At 33.0% G+C, this 21,784-nt stretch overlaps 1 protein-coding gene across 1 annotated transcript in view; it reads right to left on the bottom strand.

The window, feature by feature from the left end:
• Nucleotides 1-21,784, bottom strand: part of ASCC3 (activating signal cointegrator 1 complex subunit 3) — a 357,810-nt gene that overhangs the window by 153,832 nt on the left and 182,194 nt on the right. The window contains exons 15-20 of the mRNA XM_044675397.1: nt 19,859-19,978; nt 14,914-15,078; nt 12,742-12,828; nt 11,683-11,859; nt 6,478-6,703; nt 2,876-3,030 (exon numbers count right to left, since the gene is read on the bottom strand). Of these exons, the coding sequence (XP_044531332.1) occupies nt 2,876-3,030; nt 6,478-6,703; nt 11,683-11,859; nt 12,742-12,828; nt 14,914-15,078; nt 19,859-19,978 (930 nt within the window). The remainder of the gene's footprint in view (nt 1-2,875; nt 3,031-6,477; nt 6,704-11,682; nt 11,860-12,741; nt 12,829-14,913; nt 15,079-19,858; nt 19,979-21,784) is intronic.

Genomic DNA, 21,784 nt, shown 5'->3' on the forward strand with positions numbered 1-21,784 from the left:
ATATATACCACTGTATATGTATTATAAAGCAGGCACAAAATTGAAACAAAAGGATAAAGATTAAATAAATATTTTTAAAATGCTTACTTATAAATGGTGCAAAAAATCTTTTTGTTCTCATTAAAAATAATTAAGTCAGTCAATAAACATCTGCCAAGCAACTACCATTTGCCAGGACACTTTGTTAAGTCTTAGAAATAAAAAAAAAATGCAAAAGATAGTACCTGCCTTTTAGGTGTTCCCATTCCCATAAAAAACTTGGAGAATATATTGGGCTCATACATAAAACATTATGCTAGTAAATTATTTATATACTTTGATTAATGTAGCTATCCAACTGAATTTTCTTTTTTAAAAAGATGCTTTTCTTTTCTTTTCTTTTTTTTTTTTTTACTGAAATGCAAAGCAACAGGAGTTTTTGTTTGATTTCAGTCAATAAGGAGCCACCAGAGTCTATTGATCTGGTGCATAGGAATTAGTATGGGAGGGAGAGCTAGGTTTTCCCAACAACACCTGTGGCAGATACTATAGTGGGTTTTCAGATTGTGGTTCAGCCCATAACTACACTGAGGGGAGGATTTCCAGTTCAGAATATAAGGAAGGGTCAGAGTAAGAAAATGATAGATCCTAATAGGAGAGTTTTGGTTGATGACAATCCACCTGATTGGTTATAGCAGGAAGTTAGAAGCAACTCATTTTTCCATCGGAGGATTTCAAAATCTAGAGCTTTCACTCTGGAGATCATTGATCAAAATCAGAGGTACTAAAATACATGGCCTATGGCCTGTACCAACAATACTACCAAGTGTAGCCTGAATAAGATTAGCAAGTAATTGAGAATTATTTGACAAAATAAATAAAAATATAAAAGAAAACAAATAATAATATGTGGTTTTCTAAGTTAATATGTAGCTATTAGAATATCTTTATATATAAATATGTATATATAAAAGTATTTATATAAATTTAGCAGTTGTTTTTATTGTTCTTTGGGTTGTTTTGAATCATGTCCAACTCTCTGTGCCTCTATTTGAGGTTTTCTTTGCAAAAATACTGGAGTGGTTTACCATTTCCTTGGCCATCTCATTTTACAGTGGAGGAGACTGAGGCAAACAGGGTTAAATGACTTGCTATGGGTTACACAGCTAGTAAGTGTCTGAAGCCAGAATTTAGCTCAGGTCTTCCTGACTCCTGGTCTGCCACTGCTCCATCTAGCTAGTTTAGTAGTATTTGTTACTATCTGAGTTTGACATCACTGATCTAGGTGACTTGTTCAAAATGACAAGTTAATAAACTTATGCTATCTGAAGAAATATTCATGAAAATAATTTTGGATGTGGGGTAAAGATACAAAAAAATGAAGACACTTCCACACACAATAAAAACTATATTATAGCAACTTAAATAAGCAGGTTACCTCCTACTGCTTTAAATTCAACCTTAACTCCATTTACATGCAGAAATAGGGGATGGAGAAAGGAGATTAATGTCATCTAAGTTGATATTTATTTAGCATTTTATATTTGCAGAAAAATTTTGAATGATTTTTATTGAATTCTTTACATGAACTCAGAGGCAGAATTAATATAATTTTACATGTTTTTACAGATGAGTAAACCAAAGCATAAAAAAGTTAAGCAATTTCCTGAGTCCCAAGTTAATGGCCAAACTTGATTAATATTCAAGTTCAGATGTGAAGATTGGAAATGTTTCTGTTTTTAAATATTTCATAATAGACATATGCCTACTATTATCCTAAATATTTGAATAAAAGTTTTGTTTTTCTAGAATTTCCATGTAGGATTTGATTAGGAAACTGGAGGTTACTCAACTTATAAAAAAGTGGCAATAAATTTTAAAATGGTTATTATAGTTGTGTTATGCTTAATATACTAAATAAAAAACAAAAGAAAATCTGTATTATATAGGTAGGATATATGGGCAAATATAATATGTGTGGTAGTCTATAAAAACAATGAGATGTTTTTGTTAAGAAAATAAGAACTGAACATTTGTGTTGCATCAATCCTTCCCCCCAAACATAAGATGAATGTTTAAAAGCTTGTATATAAACCAGACTTATTTCAATACTTTTGACGTATAAAATAATTATAATCTTAATAAGAGAGAAACACTATCATTTAAGAAAATATGGAAATCATCTACACTTTTGAAGAACTATGTGACTTGAAGTAATGAAGGAGGAGCAAAGGAATGAAACAAGCACTTGGGAACTATGAACTCAGGGGCTATGAACATTTCATAAATTGTATAGGTCATGTGTGTGGAATAAAAGTAATGTATAGTATTCATCTCTATTGTAAAAATATGGTATAATCAAAAGAAGAAAAAATGAAAAGCTCTTCTGAGTCCTTTATTTCTCTTTAAATGGCCTTTTTGAGACTCTGCATCTTAGGTCAATTCTTTGCATCTAGTGCCACCATGAGGAAGATGGACTAGAGTAGACACAGGACATTACAAAAATTCCTTTTAAAATCTACCTAGAAAGGGTCCAAGATCAAACCTGTGACATATGAACTGAATCACAGATGGGTAAAATTCTTAGGTCAATATCAAATTTAGGCAAAATTCTTGAGTTAATATTAAATTTATACTGGTTTCCTGAAAGTATAATAATTTGTGACCATGTAACAAATCAGTCAGATTGATTACAACTGGTTACAAACTATCCCTTCTTTTGATTTCCTAGTAAATGGAATAAGAATTTTGATATATAATGTTAAGCTTAAATGCCAGCTATCCCTACAGCTAAGTACTTATCTCATTGAGCCTTATATGTTCACATCATAACTTAGGTTGTTACTGTGAATATGACAAGAATTTTTTGAAAGTTAAAAGTGCTTTCTGGTCTTACCTGATCATTCCACTTGAAGTCAGGACAGATGTTCAGTCTTACTCTGAGTACAGTACGTGTAATGGGCTGGATGGCTGCTTCCAGTGTAATGGAAGGAATTTGATGGACACACTGCTTGACCTTTAGTCCAATATTCACATGATGCAGCATGTGACCTAAGAGGAAAAGAGTAAGAGAATGAAAAGTGCATTTACCGGAAAAAAAACAACAATATAATCTGACCTGTGAATAGAATTTTAGAAAAGGCAGTTTTATTGCTTGTTTTCTAGTTTGCTATATAAAATGTCTGACATTCTCGACCTGGCATGTTCCAGTATTGTATTTTGAAACAGCTAACTTGTATTATTAGCAAGGCTCAACTCTGTAAATAGGTATTGTTATGTTCAAACTCTGAGTCTCACCTTGATTGACAAGGGAGACAGTTGGAAGACATCTGAATGTTCTCAGATGCCCTGAGGACAGGAGCAAAGGCAGTTGGCCTGAGGATATAAATACTCTAACAGTCATCTGGGAGGGGTCTTTGGTCCTGGAGGCTGGGGGACTTTGGGTCTTTGAGCTTTGACCATTGATCCTCTCTGAATCTCCCTAGATATTTAGGCATTTGAGTCATCATTAGCTATTAGTTTATCTGGGTCTGGGAGGTGAAGGGAGGAAGGGAGGTATAAGAAGAAGAGGGTGGATTTCCTAAGGAATTTCTTCCTAAAGGCTGTACAGGCTGACATCACAAATTGATACCAAGAAAGCTGAGAGAGGTCATCGAGATCTGTACCAACTGAGCAGATTGCCCTCTGGTTTGGCAGCCACTTTGATTAAATAAAGGAGTTATACGGTCAGACCTGGGTTAAGGAAAATTACTTTTTGTAATAGTGTGTAGTAGTGAACATCCTTAGGAGACATTGGGAGACCAATTAAAGTGACTATAGTGATGATTTTGGCAAGAAGTAATGAGGGCCTGAGTTTTCAGATGAAGAAAACAAAACTTATCAATAATCATATGAAAAAGTGTTCTAAATCCCTTCTAATTAGAGAAATGCAAACCTAAACAACTCTGAGGTACCACCTAACTGATTGGCCAATATAAAAATAAAGGAAAATAATAAATATTGGAGGGGATATGGCAAAATTGGGATATTAATGCATTGCTGGTGGAGTTGTGAATTGATCCAACCATTCTGGAAGACCATTTGGAATTATGCCCAAAGGGCTTTAAAAGAATGCCTGCCCTTTGAACCAGCAATCCTAGGCTTGTACCTCAAAGATATTATAATGAAAAATGTTTGTACAAAAATATTCATAGCCATGTTTTTAGTGGTGGCAAAAAACTGGAAAATGAGGGGGTGTCCCTCTATTGGGTAATGGCTAAACAAATTATGGTATATGATGGTAATGGAATACTACTGTGTGATAAGAAATGATAAACTGCTTGATTTCCTTACGAGCTAGAAAGACCTGATGTGGAGTGAAATGAGCAGAACCAGGAGAACATTGTACACAGAGACTGAAAAATTGTGGGATGATCATATGCAATCAACTTTGCTACTGATAGCAATGCAATGATCCAGGACAATCCCAAGGGACTTATGAGAAAGAATGCTATCCACATTGAGAGAAAGAACTGTGGGAGTAGAAATGCAGAAGGAAAACAACATTTCATTTTTTACTTGTTTATATGGGTACTGGATGTGGAGTTCTGGTTTTTAAAAGAGTATTACAAAAAATGAATAATATGGAAATAGGTATTGAGTGATAATACAAGTATAACCCAGTGGAATTGCCTGTCATATCTGGGAGGGGTGAGAAAAAGAGGGAGGGAAAGAACATGAATCATGTAACCATGGAAAAATACTTAAATAAAAAGAAGTAGTAATAATGAGGGTCTGAATAAGAGTACACTAATGTTATAAACCTGAAGAATGGTGGTGCCTTTGATAAGAATATGGAAATTTGGAAAGGGAAAGAATCAAGATGATTACTTCTGTTGGGAGATATTGAATAAAAGATGTCTCTGAGACATTGAACTTAAAATATTCAAAAGGCAATTGATAATGTAAGATAAAAGCTCAGGAGAGGGATTGGAATTGGATATATAGATATGGGGATCATCAGGCTAGAAATACTTTAAAGTTCTCTACTTCATTCAATATCTATTTTCCCATCCCATAGGATTATACTTAGTTTTTCTGGGTAAGTTATTCTTGGATGTGAGCTTAGATCTTTTGCTTCTGGAATATCATATTACAAGCTTTCCGCTCCTTGACAGTGGAGGGTGTGATGCTGATTGTGACTCCCTGGAACTTGAATTGTTATTTTCTGGCTGCTTGAAGTATTTTTCTTTGTTTTGACTGGGAACTCCTTGACCTGGATTTTGGCTATACTACTTCTGTTTTCATTTTGGGGTTTCCTTGAGGATAAATGATAAATGAATTCTTTCAATTTTTATGTTATCCTCTGGTTCTAAAATATCTGGTAAGTATTCCTTTTTGATGCTTGAAATGTGATATTTAAGCTTTTTTTTGGTCATGATGTTGGTGCTCTTTAATTTAATTTAATTTAATTTAATTTTCAGTCTGTTTTATAGGTTATTTTTGCTCAGACCTTATATTTTCTTCTATTTTTTCCCTCCAGACTTTGGACTTTGTTTTAATATTTCTTGTAAAGACTGAAAAGGAGTGGTTTCAAGGGACCAGGTAAAGGAATTGGCTTTAGCAATGAAGGACCACCTCATGTACAGAGACTAGGGGAAAGGAGTGGAGATTGATGTCAAGGGGTTTTGAGATTAAGACCAAGGGAAAAGATGGAGCTCATGTTGAATGGTTTTATATCAGTTAAACAGGAGATAAACATAAGGTCCTCCTGAGAGGTAAGTGCTAGAGAGGGTGCTAGAGGTGTAGGAAGTTTGAGAAAAAGAATAGAAGGTCTAGAAAAAACCTTTTCTGAGGTTTAAGAGAAGGAATTGGTTAGGGAAGAATAAAAGGACTGCTTTAATATTCCTAAATTCTAATGGCTAAAAAAAATCATTGCCCTTTAGTGATTACTCTCTTTGAACTCAGTTGTACATAATCACTTCTTGTGCTCATATCTGAAGGCTTTCCCTTTGTTAAGCTTGTCAGAGCCTGTGTCCTCCTGATAATCTTTGAAAACTCAGAATCCTTTATACCACAATGAGACATCAAAATAGGACTTTAGTGAAGGGTAACAGTGTCTTAAATTTGTATAGCTTTTTAACATATATTACATTTGATCCTCATACTAATCTAATCTATGAGGTATGCTATATAAGTCCTAATCCTTGTATTTTATTAAAAAAAAAAAAAAGAACTGAGGTTCAGAAAAATTAAGTGGTCTTCCAAAAGTGAAAATAAAAAAAGCTTTAATATAGTCGAATCATGACACAAAATCAGATTTTCCAAATTAAAGTCTAGTGATCTTTTTCCTATACTTTGTTGTTAGTACAAAGGTAAAGTATCAGTTTCTACAAAAGGACACTAGATTTCACAATCAAAATGATAAGTTTATATGAAAAACAATGTTATTTTTTAAATAGACAAAAGATTTTATTTTCAAACCCTAATGTTTTAAAAACAACTTCCATTCTTTCTTACCTATTTCATCTTTCCTCATGTCTTTCAGCTTATCTACAGTGAGTTTCTTTTCTTCTAATTTTGTAAGGACAGATGGTGGTAACACTGAGAACTGTCTCAAAGGGCTAGCCCAACCCCACAATCGCTTGTCAATGACTTTGCTGAGGTTCAGAAGCCGGTAAGTCATGGCAGGCCACCGTTTTCTGAGAGCAACTTCAAAAAGAGCACGCACAATTCTAGCTGCATTCTGTAGAATAAAAGAAGAGGAGATAGAAAGGGAAGAAAAGATAATATGTTAAAAGTTTCTTTGTAAATGTCAATTAGTTAACAAACATTTTTAAAATGCTTACTACATGCTAGGCACTGTGGTGGGGATAGAAGGAAAAGGAAAATTGTTCCTACCCTTATGGAGCTCAAATTCTAAGAGGAGTGTAAGGGAAGAGAGAACAACATGTTAATAATGGATGGTCATTAAGGTATATATACGAAATCTGCACAGAGTAATAAGAAATCAGGTATAGTAGAAAAAGTATTAAATGTATTATTCAAATATAATTTCAAAAAATTTTCAAGAAAATGAGATTGGGTTAACTTTTAAGAATACTTTTAGGCATCTAATTTTTCCTTTAAAGTCCAATGCAAGATTTTCTTAATGAAACTGCTCTTTTTTGTAAGAAATTAGAATAAAAAGAATTTGTTGCAACAAATGAGAAACATATTTAAGCCAGTATTTGGAAGAAAAATATAATACCCTTGTGCTAAACAGTATACATTGTTAAGTTCTAAGCTAAAGGTGATTGTCTTCAAACCACATAGGGAAGGAGAAAGGAGATCTGGAGAAGGTTGTATTCCTGGGTGGGGTAAACTTCAAAGGTAGCAAGTCAGGTTGTTGAGGACAGGTAGTGAGTGAAGCAAGATTCTGAAATTAGCAGCTGAATGTGTTAATAATTTCTACTATTCTGATTGAAAGAGCATCTAGCAGTAGAGGATGGCAATGTATTTTTGCAGCAGCCAAAAAGACTGATGTTATCTTGAGCTATTATTCTAGGAGCTGAGGGCTCCACTGTTTCACCTTCATCAGACCTCTTTTGGGATATCACATTCAGTTTTTGGCACCACAGTTTTAAAAAGGACATTGATAAGCTGGATGGTGCACAGAGAAGAGCAATCAAGGTGAAGGGCCTTAAGTTTATGTCAAATGAGGATTGGTTGAAAGAAATGGGAATGATTAGGCTGTAGAAAAGAAGATTGGTGTTGGAGTGGGGCAGAGGGAGGTATGAAAAGAAACAGCTATCCTTAAAGTATTTAAAGAGCTTTTGAATATAAAAGAGGATTAATTTTTTTTTCTGTTTGATTCCAGAAGGTTCAATGGTTGGAACTTGCAAAGAGGAAAATATACACGAAATGTCAGGAAAAACTCTCTACAATGAGAGCTGTTGAGAATGAGAACAGGTTGTCATGAGAGGTAGTTCTTTGGAGATCTTCAAGCAAAGTTTAAAAGACCACTTGCCAAGCAAGTTTCTGCCTTTCAGACTATGTGATTCTGGGAAAGTTCAGGTTTCAGTGTTGTTATAAGGAAGAGAGGATTTGAACATGTGAGATGGGTCAGTATGGATATGCAGATGCAGGAAAAGATTCTAGAATGTGGGAGTAAGGCTGTTAATTGAGGTTTGATAGTCTTTCTCTGGTTTAACCTGTAGGTACTGGCTGCTTTTCCTTAGTGGCTGAGTCTACCCTGATTTCCCATCCTACCTGCTGCCTTGCCGTTATTTATTGAGTTTCCTAGTGATCCTGAACCATCTGGCATCTGGGTTCTTTTTGGCTCCAGGACCTCTCCCTGGGCCCTGTTAAGTTTGCCACAGACCACTACCTTTATTGCCATCAAAGGGGAGGGGGACGGTGTTTAGTGCAGGCTTATCTAGACTAGACTGGGATCTTCCAGGCAGTGGTTTGCCCATCACTGCCTTAAACAATTCCCTAATCACTGTAATGATCTGGCCTGGGGGGGAATAGTTTTCCCATCACTGTTCTAGATCATCATTTTATAAGTGAAATACAAGGAGAAAAAGGTGCTTCCTAGTTTTATATCCTATGTAAAACCCAAACAAAAGGTAGGTTCTCTGTATGAAGTAAAGCCCATCAGATATTCATGAGAATGCTACTGTATACTAAATTCTAGAATGTTGAAAGGGCTTTTCAATGAGATTCACAACCAGTCAGAAGAAGTTCTTCAACAAATATATACAGCAAAAATCAAGAGATGAAAAATGAATATCTACTATCAAGTCTCTTATATGTACTTGGATGAATAGTGTATTGAATTTACCATCATTATATGGATATTAGATAAACATTATTGATAAATCATGAGCTGGGCCCAGAATCAAATAAGAGAAATAGTATGGACTTTGTGCAGGGAATCTTTTTAAAGCCACGAATGATGTTATAACTATGAAGTATAGAACATCATAATCTCTAAAAAGCAATGTAGAAAAGCATGATAGATATATAAGTAGGACACAACCTATTACTGGCAATGATTTTTATGCAAAAAGTGGCATAGCAGGCAACAGACATGGAATGTAATGATCATAAAAGGAGGTGGGTGGGTCAGTTGTAATATAAGGCTGAAGTATAACAGAAAGGTCTACTTGGGTACTCTGAGTAATGCACAAGGAATTTCAAAATCCTAGAAGGCTTCTAGAGTCATACATAGTTCTTCATATAGGAGTTGTTGGAGTTCATAAATAAGAACCAAATATGATGAGAAGGTATGGGATTCTGAGTGGCAGTCTATACTGATAGAGAGGTACTGATATTGAGATCATTTATCTACTGAAATACTGAACAGACTTTTTGGTTCATATTTATATTTCAACAGTAATGTTGTTAGTCCTAGTTTTGAGAGGACCAGTGACATCGCAGTGTGATTTCTTTTTTTTTTTTTAATTTTATAGGCAATGGGGGTCAAGTGACTTACCCAAGGTCACACAGCTGAGAAGTGTCTGAGACCGGATTTGAACCTAGGACCTCTCATCTCTAGGCCTGACTCTCAATTCACTGAGCCACCCAGCTGCCCCCACGGCATGATTTCTTGACCTGCACAAAGTTGTCAAGTCTCTATCTCTCTTTCAGTCATCAAATCTCAGAGGTAAGACAAAAGTTAGGATGAATGGTGATGGCCCAGGATGCAATGGATGACCTTGATGCCTTCAAAGCTGAATTCATGGTTATGAGAATAAATTATTTTCATCCATCCATTTCTCCAGAGGAAGCCTTCACATGCATGTGGTAGAAATCCACCTAACTCACTAATGGATTTGAGGCCTGTTAGCCTCAATCTGGTTTAACCCACTTACCAAGATAATTTTATAAAGGTAGGGCAGTTGTGCCTACAACAGCTTCTTGGAGCCATAGGTAACAGTTGGGTGAAAAGTAGATAGCAAAGGTTTGGCAAGCACTCACAACAGAGGTGCTAGTTCTCCTTGAACACTATGTATCATTTATTTCATATTTGTTATTTCAATAATATGAGTAACCCTGAAGAAATTTCCTATACCAATATGATCTGCAACTGCCATGTAACTTTTAGTTTTCAAAGATTAGAAACTAATTCCAAATGGTGACAGTTAGTACCATAAAGTACTTAACTTTATGGAGGACTACCATGTCTACAACATTATGCATTCTATGTCCTTTGGTGCTACTGCCAGTAGTATAATATTAGAACGAAGTAGACTACAGATTCACTAAAACAGTGACTCTCATTAACACATTGTAATTGTCAGATCAAAGCTAGGTATTCTCAGAGTCTCTTAATCAAATAAGACTTGTTAATACAATCAATATTGCTTTATATAAAATTCTGTAATAATAGTTATTTCCCAGACTTCTTAGCCAAACAATCAACTTTCAAGATGAAAGTAACTATGGTCAAAAAATAAATATAAAATAATACTAATTTGAGAAAAATAATGAAAAAGAGGAAGTTAGAAATAAGGATTGTTGCCAAGTACACGAGTGCTTTTTAAGTGCATACTATTCTCTGATATCTCACTGGAGAACCACATGCCACCCAAATCAGTGAAAAATGGGATAAGTTAAAATTTCTCACCATACCTGTTTCCATTTTTTATATGTCATGAAATCATCACCTGGATATTATTTTTATTACATTATAGAATGTTTTCAATTAGTATACAAATGCACCTACATAACATTTATAAACTTTTCATTCTTTTTATATTAAAAGTTATTTCAAATTATTGCTTAGTGTTCATTTTAATGTGTAATATAACTTTCCATAGAAACATATCTTCCATAGATTACATCTTTATACAACAAAACCATATACTTCTTCCTACTTTCATCTCATAACATAATAAAATTAAATGAAAAAATCTGCATGTGTAGTTATGATTGTCTTCAGTTTCATTAAGTTAATTCATTAAGTTGTTACTAACCAATAAAATGTAATGGAAAAGGATGATCTTAACAGAGAAGATAGAGTCTTAAAAGAAAGTTTGTTAAGTTGGAAAAGTTCATTTAAAGGAGTGAATCTTTGTTTTCTTTCATTTAAATGGAAAAGAGCACTGTAAAAAAAATGATATATATTACCCTCATGAAAAGTAGACCCAAACTGAATTGAACAAAGACATCATTTTTTTAAAATGATTATAAACTCATTGAGGTTTATGTCTGAGGGAACACTTGCTGATTGGCCCCCAATATTCAAATCTACAAGGTCAATGTTTGTCAAGAGTTTGAATATAATCACATTTGAAATGTGTTTGTACATTGCATTTTTATCAAACTTATGTCATAAAGAGGAATGCATAAATTAAGTTACACATATACACGTCTATGGGAAAAGTGTCCAGCTTTCTAAGATATTTTGCAATCTAAAATCCTATCAGATCCTTGCATTCTGCAAATAAGTAAAACAAAATGATAATTACATTAGGTTGTTTTATTATTTTATTAAGTAAAAAGCATAGTCATTAGAAATATTTTAAACTAATAATTCCCACCTCTTGATTTCTGCTTAAACTTCTGAAAACAAAAAGGTTAATTTAAAGCACTTAAAAAAATAAGCTAAATGAAATGTACCTTCTTCAGTTATTAACTTTCTTATAGTAGAGATCACAATACTCCTAATACTGAATAAGTTAATTAGGTAGGAAACATTGAGAATGAATGAAAAAGAAAAAAGAAAAAATGTCTTACCTGTGCAACATATGCAGAATCTGATATGAGGGAGAAACTATCCATTTCTCCTCGGCTTATATACGTTTGAAGAAGGATATTTATTTTTCCATAACTATTTTCTACACCTCCAGGAGCAGAGAGTTCACAGAAATTATTCAATAAAACATCTAACTCCTCTATTTCCTCTTCTCTGACCTATAGAGGAAAAACTATTTAAGTATAACCAAGGGCTGGTTTTTAAGAAAAATGTCACTCCAAATTTAAATCCACATTTATTCATTTTTAGGGGAGAAAATGCCCATTTAGCTATAAATACATTAGGTTCCTATTTTAATACTAAATAAGACACCCTCCCACACACTATAGCTAATGTTATTTGAAATGGTCTTATTACTCATAAAATTACATTATTATTCATCACCAATATTAAGGTTGCCATTGACATACAGAAATTTGATATGCCACAAAAATTGAATCTTCTGACCTCAACATTCTTCAACTGATGACATTTCATTTTTTAGTTGACCGGAGTAAAACCTCTGTAATCTAGATTGGGGCAATCTTGAATTAACATTGAATGCATGCATTCATTATAGTCATATATTTTTCACATTGCATAATACATTCATAGCTTAAGACTGAAGTACTATGATTTATGGCATTAGAGTTTTCACTGTTAATAAGATTAATAATACAAGTAAAGAAAAAAATATTTCTGAGGTTTGAATAACATAACATTTTACATTATCTTTTAATAACCTTGTTATTATAAAACAAAACATTCATTTGCATTCTTTGTGATTTCCTTATGATTTCTTTCAATGCAGAATCTATAAGGAGGAGATATTTGAATGTTAGTATAGGAACAACATATGATGTGACAAGGCATGATGTTACAAGTCACATTGGAGTGATATAATTTTGGTAGATTGTAGCAATTTCCAAGATTCTGAAAATCAATGCTATTCAGCTCATATTTTCCTGGAATAAGAATTTTATAAACTGAAAGCTATGGAATTTTGTAAGATAGGATTTACATACTTACATATCATATACTCTACCTACAAATAATCTTACCTTAATTTGCTCAAATTCTTCAGCTTTAGATACTATAGCAAGGATATCGCCTTCTGTTTTATGAGCATCAAAGAGTTCATTGAAAGTCTACCAAAGCAAGTTAACTATTTAGTTATCAAAGTCATATACAGTAATTACAATTATTAAATATCAGTAAGAATTTTAGTAGACTGTATACACACACACACACACACACACACACACACACACACACACACACACACAGCCCTCCCACCCACCACGAGGTTAGAATGTGGAACACTTTATTCCCTAAATCACAATTCTGAAAATATCACCTGGTTTCTTTAAATAAGACCAAAATCCACTTCTAAAACATATTAACTAAGAGATCTCCAAAAGCACAAAAATTTATTTAAGTTTTCTAATAAAGCCACTCTAAGATCGCTAAGAATTTACATCATGAAAATGAGGGTCCTGTTCTCCTTCGATATGTGCATATGTAAAAAACACTATTAGCCCAAAACTTGCCAACTTACATATCCCATTAAATTCAAAACAGAACAAATAGGAATATGTAGCTTGTCTAATATTGCCAAAAGTTCTGAAAATTTTACTAAGGATATATAGGAGAATTATAAGCAGATGAAAAAATATATATGAGGAATAGGCAACGACAAGGGCAGAAATTAGAGGGGATCTGGAAGCAACATTAATAATACATTTTTACAACTGTGTAATAATAGTGATAATAATAAGTGATAACAGCAATGCACTTAAAGGTTTGCATATCACACCTTCACACAATGATTTGAATGACACTATAGGTATTTTGTCCTCATGATATCGATGAAGATGCTGTGGCACAGAGAGGTCAAAAGAATGACTATACCTATAGAGCTGCTAAGTTTTACAGGAAGAATAAGAAGTTCCTAACTTCAAATGCTTTTGGTTATTTTTACTATACCACACTGCCTTTCTATTATGATTTATGGTTTAAAAAGTACTCAAACATTTAATTCATTCTCATAAGTCCAATAGTCAATAGATGGGCAACATAAAGTAACTGAAAATGTTGGAAAGTGATTGAGTTGGTTGACAGAAATAGTGATTAAGCAATTAGCAGTCAGCTATAAACTATAGGGTAAGACTAATAAGAAAATATAATATGATGGTATCATAAAAAGATGCAAGCACAACTCAAAGTTACCTACTGATTCCCAAAAGATTGAAAGAAAACTGGCAAATACATTAGGGTGTCCTCTGAAATATAGAACGCATAATGAAAATAGGCCCATCTAATTGTGATGCAAATGTACAGAGATATATTCATTGTGTTTGGCCTTTTGATTTGGCAATAAGCACTAGGACATTCCTGGGACCATCGAAGTGCCTAGTACTGGCCAGGGTGGCACATGTAAGTCTCTAATCAATTCATCAAATAATCAATAAGCATTTATTAAGAAACTACAATGCTTATTGGGAGTTGTGAACTGATTCTGAAGGGCATTTTGAAACTATGCCCAAAAGAATATATAAAAGCATAGATATCTTCTAATCCTGTAATATCAGTATTAGGTCTTTATAGCAGAGATCATAATAAAGGGGAAAGGACCTAGTTGTACAAAAAAATTTTTTTGGTGGCAAAGAATTGGAAATGGAGAAGATATCCATCAATTGAGGAATGGTTGAACAAACTATAGTATATGCTGGTGATGGAATATTATTGTGCTATAAGAAATGATAAAAAAGATTATTTATGAAAAAGTTGGAGAAATCTACATGAACTGATGCAGAATAAAATAAACAGAACTGGGAGAACTTCTCAGAGTTTCCACCTGTGCAAAAGTCCCTTCACACCAATGGATATCAATAGAGTGGTGCAGTGAATAAAAAAAGTTGACCTTGAAGTCAGAGGAATTTGTATTAAGTTTTGTCTTAGCACAAAGGGGCTCTGTGTTCTACCATTTAGGGCTTCAGGCAACATTTCAAGCCTTAAAATTAAACAGCAGTGATCTCATTTGTCAGAATAAGTTTTCTCTTTGGGAGTTTCCTATAACAAAGTAATCATAGGCCTAGTACAAAAAAAAAAAATTTCTGAAGAATGTTTATTTCATTTTTTTTTTGTTAAAGAGGGAGAGTAGGAATAGGAAAAAGGCCAGGTTATTAATAAATGTATCACTAAAATTTATTTTATTATATTCAGAGTATTACCTCAATGGTGTTGTATTTGATATAGTAATGGCTGGCAGTCCTGCCCAAATCTGTTGAAGAAAAATATCCAGTCCGTTCTTCAAAACGAATCATGCGAGCTTTGTCTAGCTTTCGTCCAACTTCAATGACTAACTGTTCTCGATGTTTCTCTAATGTTGGATCCATCTATGAAGAACACAGAGAGCTGTTGGTGAAATGTCATTTTTATTGGACTCCTTTTTTTTAAACATTTAGGTAATTAAAATATCTACCTAATTTTGTTACTGACATCTTAGTAAAGTAGGAGATACCATTCCTTACTATTATTTAAGAAATATAAGCTTTATAATAGTTATATGTATATAATCAATGAAATAAATTACAGCTGATATATAAAAAAGAACTGTTCGCTCAAAGAAATTGTTCATTTTTATATTATGACTATGCCTATAATAATCCTTTAAAATATAAAATTAGAATTTGGCAAATTCCTGGTTGATCTGTGACACTGGACAGTTTTCAAATTCTTTGAATTTTGATATATTTAAACATGGTATCTTACACACAGTAACTTAGTGTTTGTCAAATTGAATAAAAAATAATTCACATTTTTTTCTCTAACATTTAACCAAGTAGAATTTTAAAAATTGTAACATTATTCATGTTTCATTAGGAAAAATGATCGTTTGTGCTACCTTATAGTATCTAGACTATACAGTGATTAATCTAAGGCATAAGAAAATGATTTTAATAAGAAATGTCCTGAAGTATGACAATGAATTCTTTCATCATTTCCCCCAATTGCTAAAAGATACATTTAACTACAAAAACACTTTAAAGTTTGAGAAGCACTTAACAAACACTAACTCATTTGATCTTCTCAATAACTCTGTGAGGCAGGTGTGATAGTGCTATTTTATAGATGAAGAAATTAAGGCATTGGGAGGTTAAATATCTTACCTAGGATCACAGAACTATTAGGCATCTGAGGCTAGATTTGAATTCAGATATTGCTGGCATCAGATTCTATGCTCTCTTCTAGGCCAATAATGATGAACCTTTTAGAGACTGAGAGTCCACAGTTTATGTGAGCTGCCAGCCTTACCCCAGACAGGGGAAGCAAGAAGCTCTCCCATTGGGCTGAGGGACAGAAGGGCAGGGCATGTGAGGAATGTTCTCAGGCATGTGTGGAGAGGGGGAGGAGAGCAGCCAGAGGTTCACCAACATGGCTCCATACTCTAATAATCAAAATAATAATAGCACTTACATAACACTGTCAGGTTCACAAAGAACTTTACAAATATTATCTCATTTGATCCCCACAACAAGGTTGGGAAGGAGATGCTGTTGCTGTCTTTACTTTGCAGATAAGGATACTAAAGCAGGAAAATTCAGTATTCAGCCCAGGGTTAAGTGTCTGAGACAAGCAGTAATGAGATCTTGCATAAATCCTGCATTTCAAAGCCTTCCTAACTCCAGGTTCAAAGCTCTATCCCATGGCATTCCTTTGTTGCCTTAATTAACTAAGGACTAAGCAGTGGGGAATTATTAGTACTTTGAATTGATTTAAGTCTTCTATTCTTGAAAACTGTGGAATTTAGGAACAGATTTTAAAACAAAATCTGTATTACATGGTGAATGAGCCTAGTGTAATGGAAAGAAAGCTAGTGGGAAGATCTGAATTCAAGTCTAGTCTCTGACACACAAAGGCTGTGTTTCCTGGCAAGTTGTTAAACTTTTCCAGTGCCCCAGACAGTTTTAAAATGATGAATTACAGATCAGGTACATAATTTTCAGTGGCTGAGAGTTTGCTCACTTACATTTCCTTAAACTGATGAAATCAAAGATCTTGGGGTTGGGGTTTGGGGGGTGGAGGGAGAGAGACAAAGACGGAAAGAAAAAGAGGCAAACAGAAAGAACAAAAACAGTGAGAAAGAGAAAGAGAGTATATACAGAGAGATAAAGAAAAGAGATGTTAAGACAGAGGAGAGAGTAAAAGAGAAGGGGAACTGAAGAAGAGGAGAGAGAAAGAGACAGACACACACAAGGACTACAGAAAATGGAGACTGGTAGTAATATGTGATAAATTGGCCTATTAACTGTAAACTGAGTTAAAATAAGGGAAGATATTCAGTATCTTGGGTTCATGAAGTAAAACACTTAGAAATCTATATTACTAAAGCAACAAATAAGAGTAAAATTGCTTAAACTGAATTATCTAGCATGAACTTCATAACTAACAGAAACTTCATGTTTAGTAGAATAAAATACATACACTGATATAATGAGATAGCTATATATCATTACCTAAGAGAGTTCTAAATTATAGTAAAAAGATCCTATGTATTTTGGGAGGAAGGACAAGAAAGTAAAATAAAGAAAATTATATCCCTTAAAAATAGTAAAATACGTAGAAATGACTTACCACTTCGCTCTTCATTTCCTATCTACCTTATGATTTAAGTATTTGCTTTCTGGATTTCTTTCCATGAAGCTTCTCAGAATATATTCATTGGGGTAAATACATTTGTAAACATAATATTTCCTTACTTTAAAATATTCATATGTAGTTTTATAGGATATAACATATTTCACAAAAAAATATAGTTACATACTTACTAAGGTGTAAGGTACTATGTGACACATTGGAGAAACAAAGAAGGGGAAAAACAGTCTCACCTTCAAGAAGTTACATTTGACGATGCAAAATAGCATATAAATAAGCAGCAAGATACAGGTATACTCCCTCACCACCCCCAACACACACAAATTAGATGAAGGTGATCTTAGAATAGAAGGCACTAATAGCCGGTATTTGGGGAGACTGGAAAAATTTCCTGCAGGATTTGAATTCAAGCTGAGCCTTGAAAGAAACCTGTGGAAAAAAGAGTTGGAGATGGGAAGGCAGAGCATTTCGGGACTGGAGGCCAAGCAGTGCAAAGTCAGAGATGAGTAGATGGAGTTTCTTGTGAGGAACAATAGTGCTCCAGTGTAACTAGAATGTATAATACATAAAATGTATGGAAATATTTTTAAAAGACTGGAACCAGTAAGGACCAGTTTAGGAAGGGATTTTAAGCCATATAGAGAACATTATATTTGATTCTAGAGGTAACATGGAACCAATGTATATTACTGAGTATGTTGCGGGGGAGGGGCATGGAGAAGGGGAACGGATGGAAAGGGGGGGTGGCCAAAGTGGAGAGGTGAAGGAGTAGAAAAAATGGCTAATAGGAAAACAGCCATAGTAGCCAATGCAACAGTAGACCCATGTTGGCTAGCCTATGGCAAGTGATGATGTATGATTATACAGCAGGAGATAGACCAAAGCTGGATAAGCAGATTTGGGAGGCCTCTGCATAGAGGCAATAACTGAAATCTTTGGAGCTGATGATATTGTCAAGTATAATAATGTAATTAGGGGAAAAGGGAAGTATTAGATTGTTAGCTCCTTGAGGGCAGGGGCTATTTTTGTACCTTTCTTAGTATTCCTAGCATTTATTGTAGAGTTTGGCATAAGGTAGACATTTAAATGTATATTGGCTGACTGATTCAGGACAATCTTGGGGACACTTACAGTTAGCAAACAAGACTTGAAGAACTAACAAAAGAGAAATTGTACAGAAAAAAGAACCAGTGGGGGAATAGTGTTATGAAATCCTAAAGTAGAATGAATATCCAGAAGGAAAAGGCAATTAACAGTGTCAACTGTTACAGAGAAGTCAGGAAGGATCAACATTGAAAAAGAGCCATATCTAGAAATTATGAGATCACTGCTAACATAAGTAAAGGAGGCAACAAATTAAACTTGAAAGATCATTGAACCTGGAATTAGAAAAAATAGATTTGAGCTCTGCCTCTTTCTCTGTGACTTTGGTCAAGTTCCTATCTCCCTACACCTCAATTTACATGTAACTTGAGGAAAGTCAAATTAATCTTTAAGATGTTCTACCTACTACCTAATGTCTATAAAATGAGAGATCCATTTGAAATTTACTATAGGTTTCAAACAATGAATGGTGATACCAATATTATCAAGAATAATTAAAAATTACAGAAGTCTATTGGATCTAATTTGCAGTCTTTTAAACTGGTTGTTTTTCTCTCATCTGCATCTCAATTTTATTATGTACAAATTTACCTCATGAGAATGCTGCAAAGTACAATGAATAGAAAAATGACTGAAGAATTTGTTTGCAATGTAAAAATAAACATAGTGAAAAAATGTAGCTAAATGCAATTTTTTTTAAAGTGCCATTAAAGAAAATTAGATGAATTGTATTCAAAGCATTCCCAGTGTCTGATAAGTTGAGTCTCCATCATCAATAGCTGGAAAATGACCATAAAATAGTTCTTTAGTAGAAAGAAATTGGATTTTAATCTATAGAGTATTTTAAAATATGGCTTTAAAGAAAAAATAAACTTTCTTTTTTTCTTTGTAAACCATGTAGACAACACAACTCAAAAATGAAGCACAAAAAGTTGATTCACATTCTATTACACATATACAAACATGACTTGATCTCAAGCCTAAAATTCTTAGTAAATAAAAGCTCATTATTTGCTATATATTAATTATGTTCTGGGTGTTAGGAAAGGATTTGAAAGGAGGAATATATTATATATAGCATAACTCTATTATTTTTAGTTTTGATAGGTTTTCTCTTCTAATTCCAGAAACTAAACAGTAGAATTTTAAGTGGAGAAAATAAAAGCAAGATAGTCATTTACTAATTACTATTACACTTATTTATTGGTATAATGGTGTAAAAGTTTTGAGAAAGTGAAAGACAACATGCAATAAAATTAATTTTCCTTTTAATTTTTGATTTAAGATGAGAAATCTTTCTTTTACCTACGTACATAGCTGTTAGATGAAGTAGCAATAGTAAATATTTAGCCCCATATCAAGAACAGATTATAGAACCAGAAAGTAGATCTGATTTTTTTAAAAAGCATTTTATACCTGATAGGCTTTGTGACTGATGCCATACACTAATGGGTTTGCTCTCATCCGTACATAAAGATAAGTGTAACTTATCCACTTCACTGCTTCTTCCACATTAGTAACTGTTCCCAGAGCAATCTGAAAATTCAAAGAAGACAAAAATTAAATATATATGAAAACATAAATTTAAGATTATTTACTCATAAGAAAAGGGTTTTAATCTATACTTTTGAGAGAAAGCAAAAAAGTTAAGGGCATTTCACTTAATATTTAAAAGAAAGTTCGACTCGGTTAAAAAAGGCAATATTGAGTATGTTTGTTTCTAATTGAAAAGATAGTGACTATGGAGTCTGAGGACTTGGGTTAAAATACCAACTCAACTCTGCTGCTTCTTAACTATACTGTCCATGGGCAAGTCACTTAATCTATAGCACAATAGTTTTCTCATCTATTAAATGAGGGTGTAGGGCTAGATGATCTATTATCTGACTTTCAATTCTAAATCTTTGACCCTTTATTTGGTTAATACTATTTTTCAAGTTGAGTTTCATTTCTAAAGAATATAAGGATGATTTTAGCACTTAGTCATTGTTAAAATACTTTTTACTTGAAAATGAATTTTAAAAATTAAAAAGTTTGAAACTTGTAAATTAACTTCTCTAAAATAAACTAAGTTTAGACTTCTTTACTATATCCATATATTATAAACATGTATATATACATATACACATCAGATTATATCACTATTTCCTTTTTGAGATTCACATATACATCATCTTTTACAATATTATGTAAAAACTCTAAAACAAATCCAAAACACATTGAAACTGTCAACATTTCTCTAGATGGTATTTTATAAGTATGGTCACATAAAATAGTTTTTATTTAAATACTTCTCTTCACTAAATGTATTGTGTATATTTATCAGAAAAAATAGGCCTTTTAAAAATGAAAAATGTTAAATTTCATGTTTTTTAATTGTCATTCTGAAGCAGAATTTAGTTTTTAGTTTCAATTTATTATAATAGTTTTAAGCCATTCATTTATACTTTATATATTTTTGTAAATTCATGAAAACCTTTTTGGGCCTGGATTTGTGATTTCATAGGTGTCGATATATTCTTTACTGATTCATATAATTAATTGTTTCACAAGTTACTCTTAGAGATTTGCTTGGGTTGGACTTGAACCCAAATCTTTTTGATTCCAAAGCCATCTCTAAATCCTCTATAAAAAAATAAATAAAATAAAATAAATCCTCTATGCATACTGCTGCTTCATAAAATTTCATGAGATAACATTAAAAAAGTAACTTACATAATCTTAAGCTTATGAATTCAGACAACCCCAAAATAAGTAGAAATGCATTTTAAACAATATAAAATTATTAGAAAACAGAAAAACTATAGTAATAAAATAATTATAATACCAACAATAGCACACAAAGACAACAGACATACAAGTAGTCAGTTTTCTTTTACCTGGAGTTTTCCATTTCATTGTTTAAAAAAAATGCAACAACATACAATGTATATAATGTTTTTATTCAATATTTATCCTCACAACCTAAAAAAGAGTTTATGTCTAAAATGGGCAATTACAATTTAAAAAAAAATCACAGGTGGAAAAAGCTCACTTTCCAGTGTCTCATAGCTTTTTACAACTCCTTAGAATCACAAAAAGATCTTACAAAGTAAATCACTGCCATATGAATAAAGGAGTTACATAATAAAAAAATGTATTAAAATACTTTCACTACTATTGATCAGTAAAAGGGAGAAAGAAAAAGCAGGAAAAATAAGGGAAAAAAAGGATTCCATTTATATTCTCTCTCTCTCTCTCTCTCTCTCTCTCTCTATCTATATATCTATATCTATATCTATATCTATATCTATATCTATATCTATATCTATATCTATATCTATATATTGCTTTCTGGTTCAC

The sequence above is a fragment of the Gracilinanus agilis genome, chromosome 4 (genome assembly GCF_016433145.1).
Source record: "Gracilinanus agilis isolate LMUSP501 chromosome 4, AgileGrace, whole genome shotgun sequence".
NCBI classification, from domain to species: Eukaryota; Metazoa; Chordata; class Mammalia; order Didelphimorphia; family Didelphidae; genus Gracilinanus; species Gracilinanus agilis.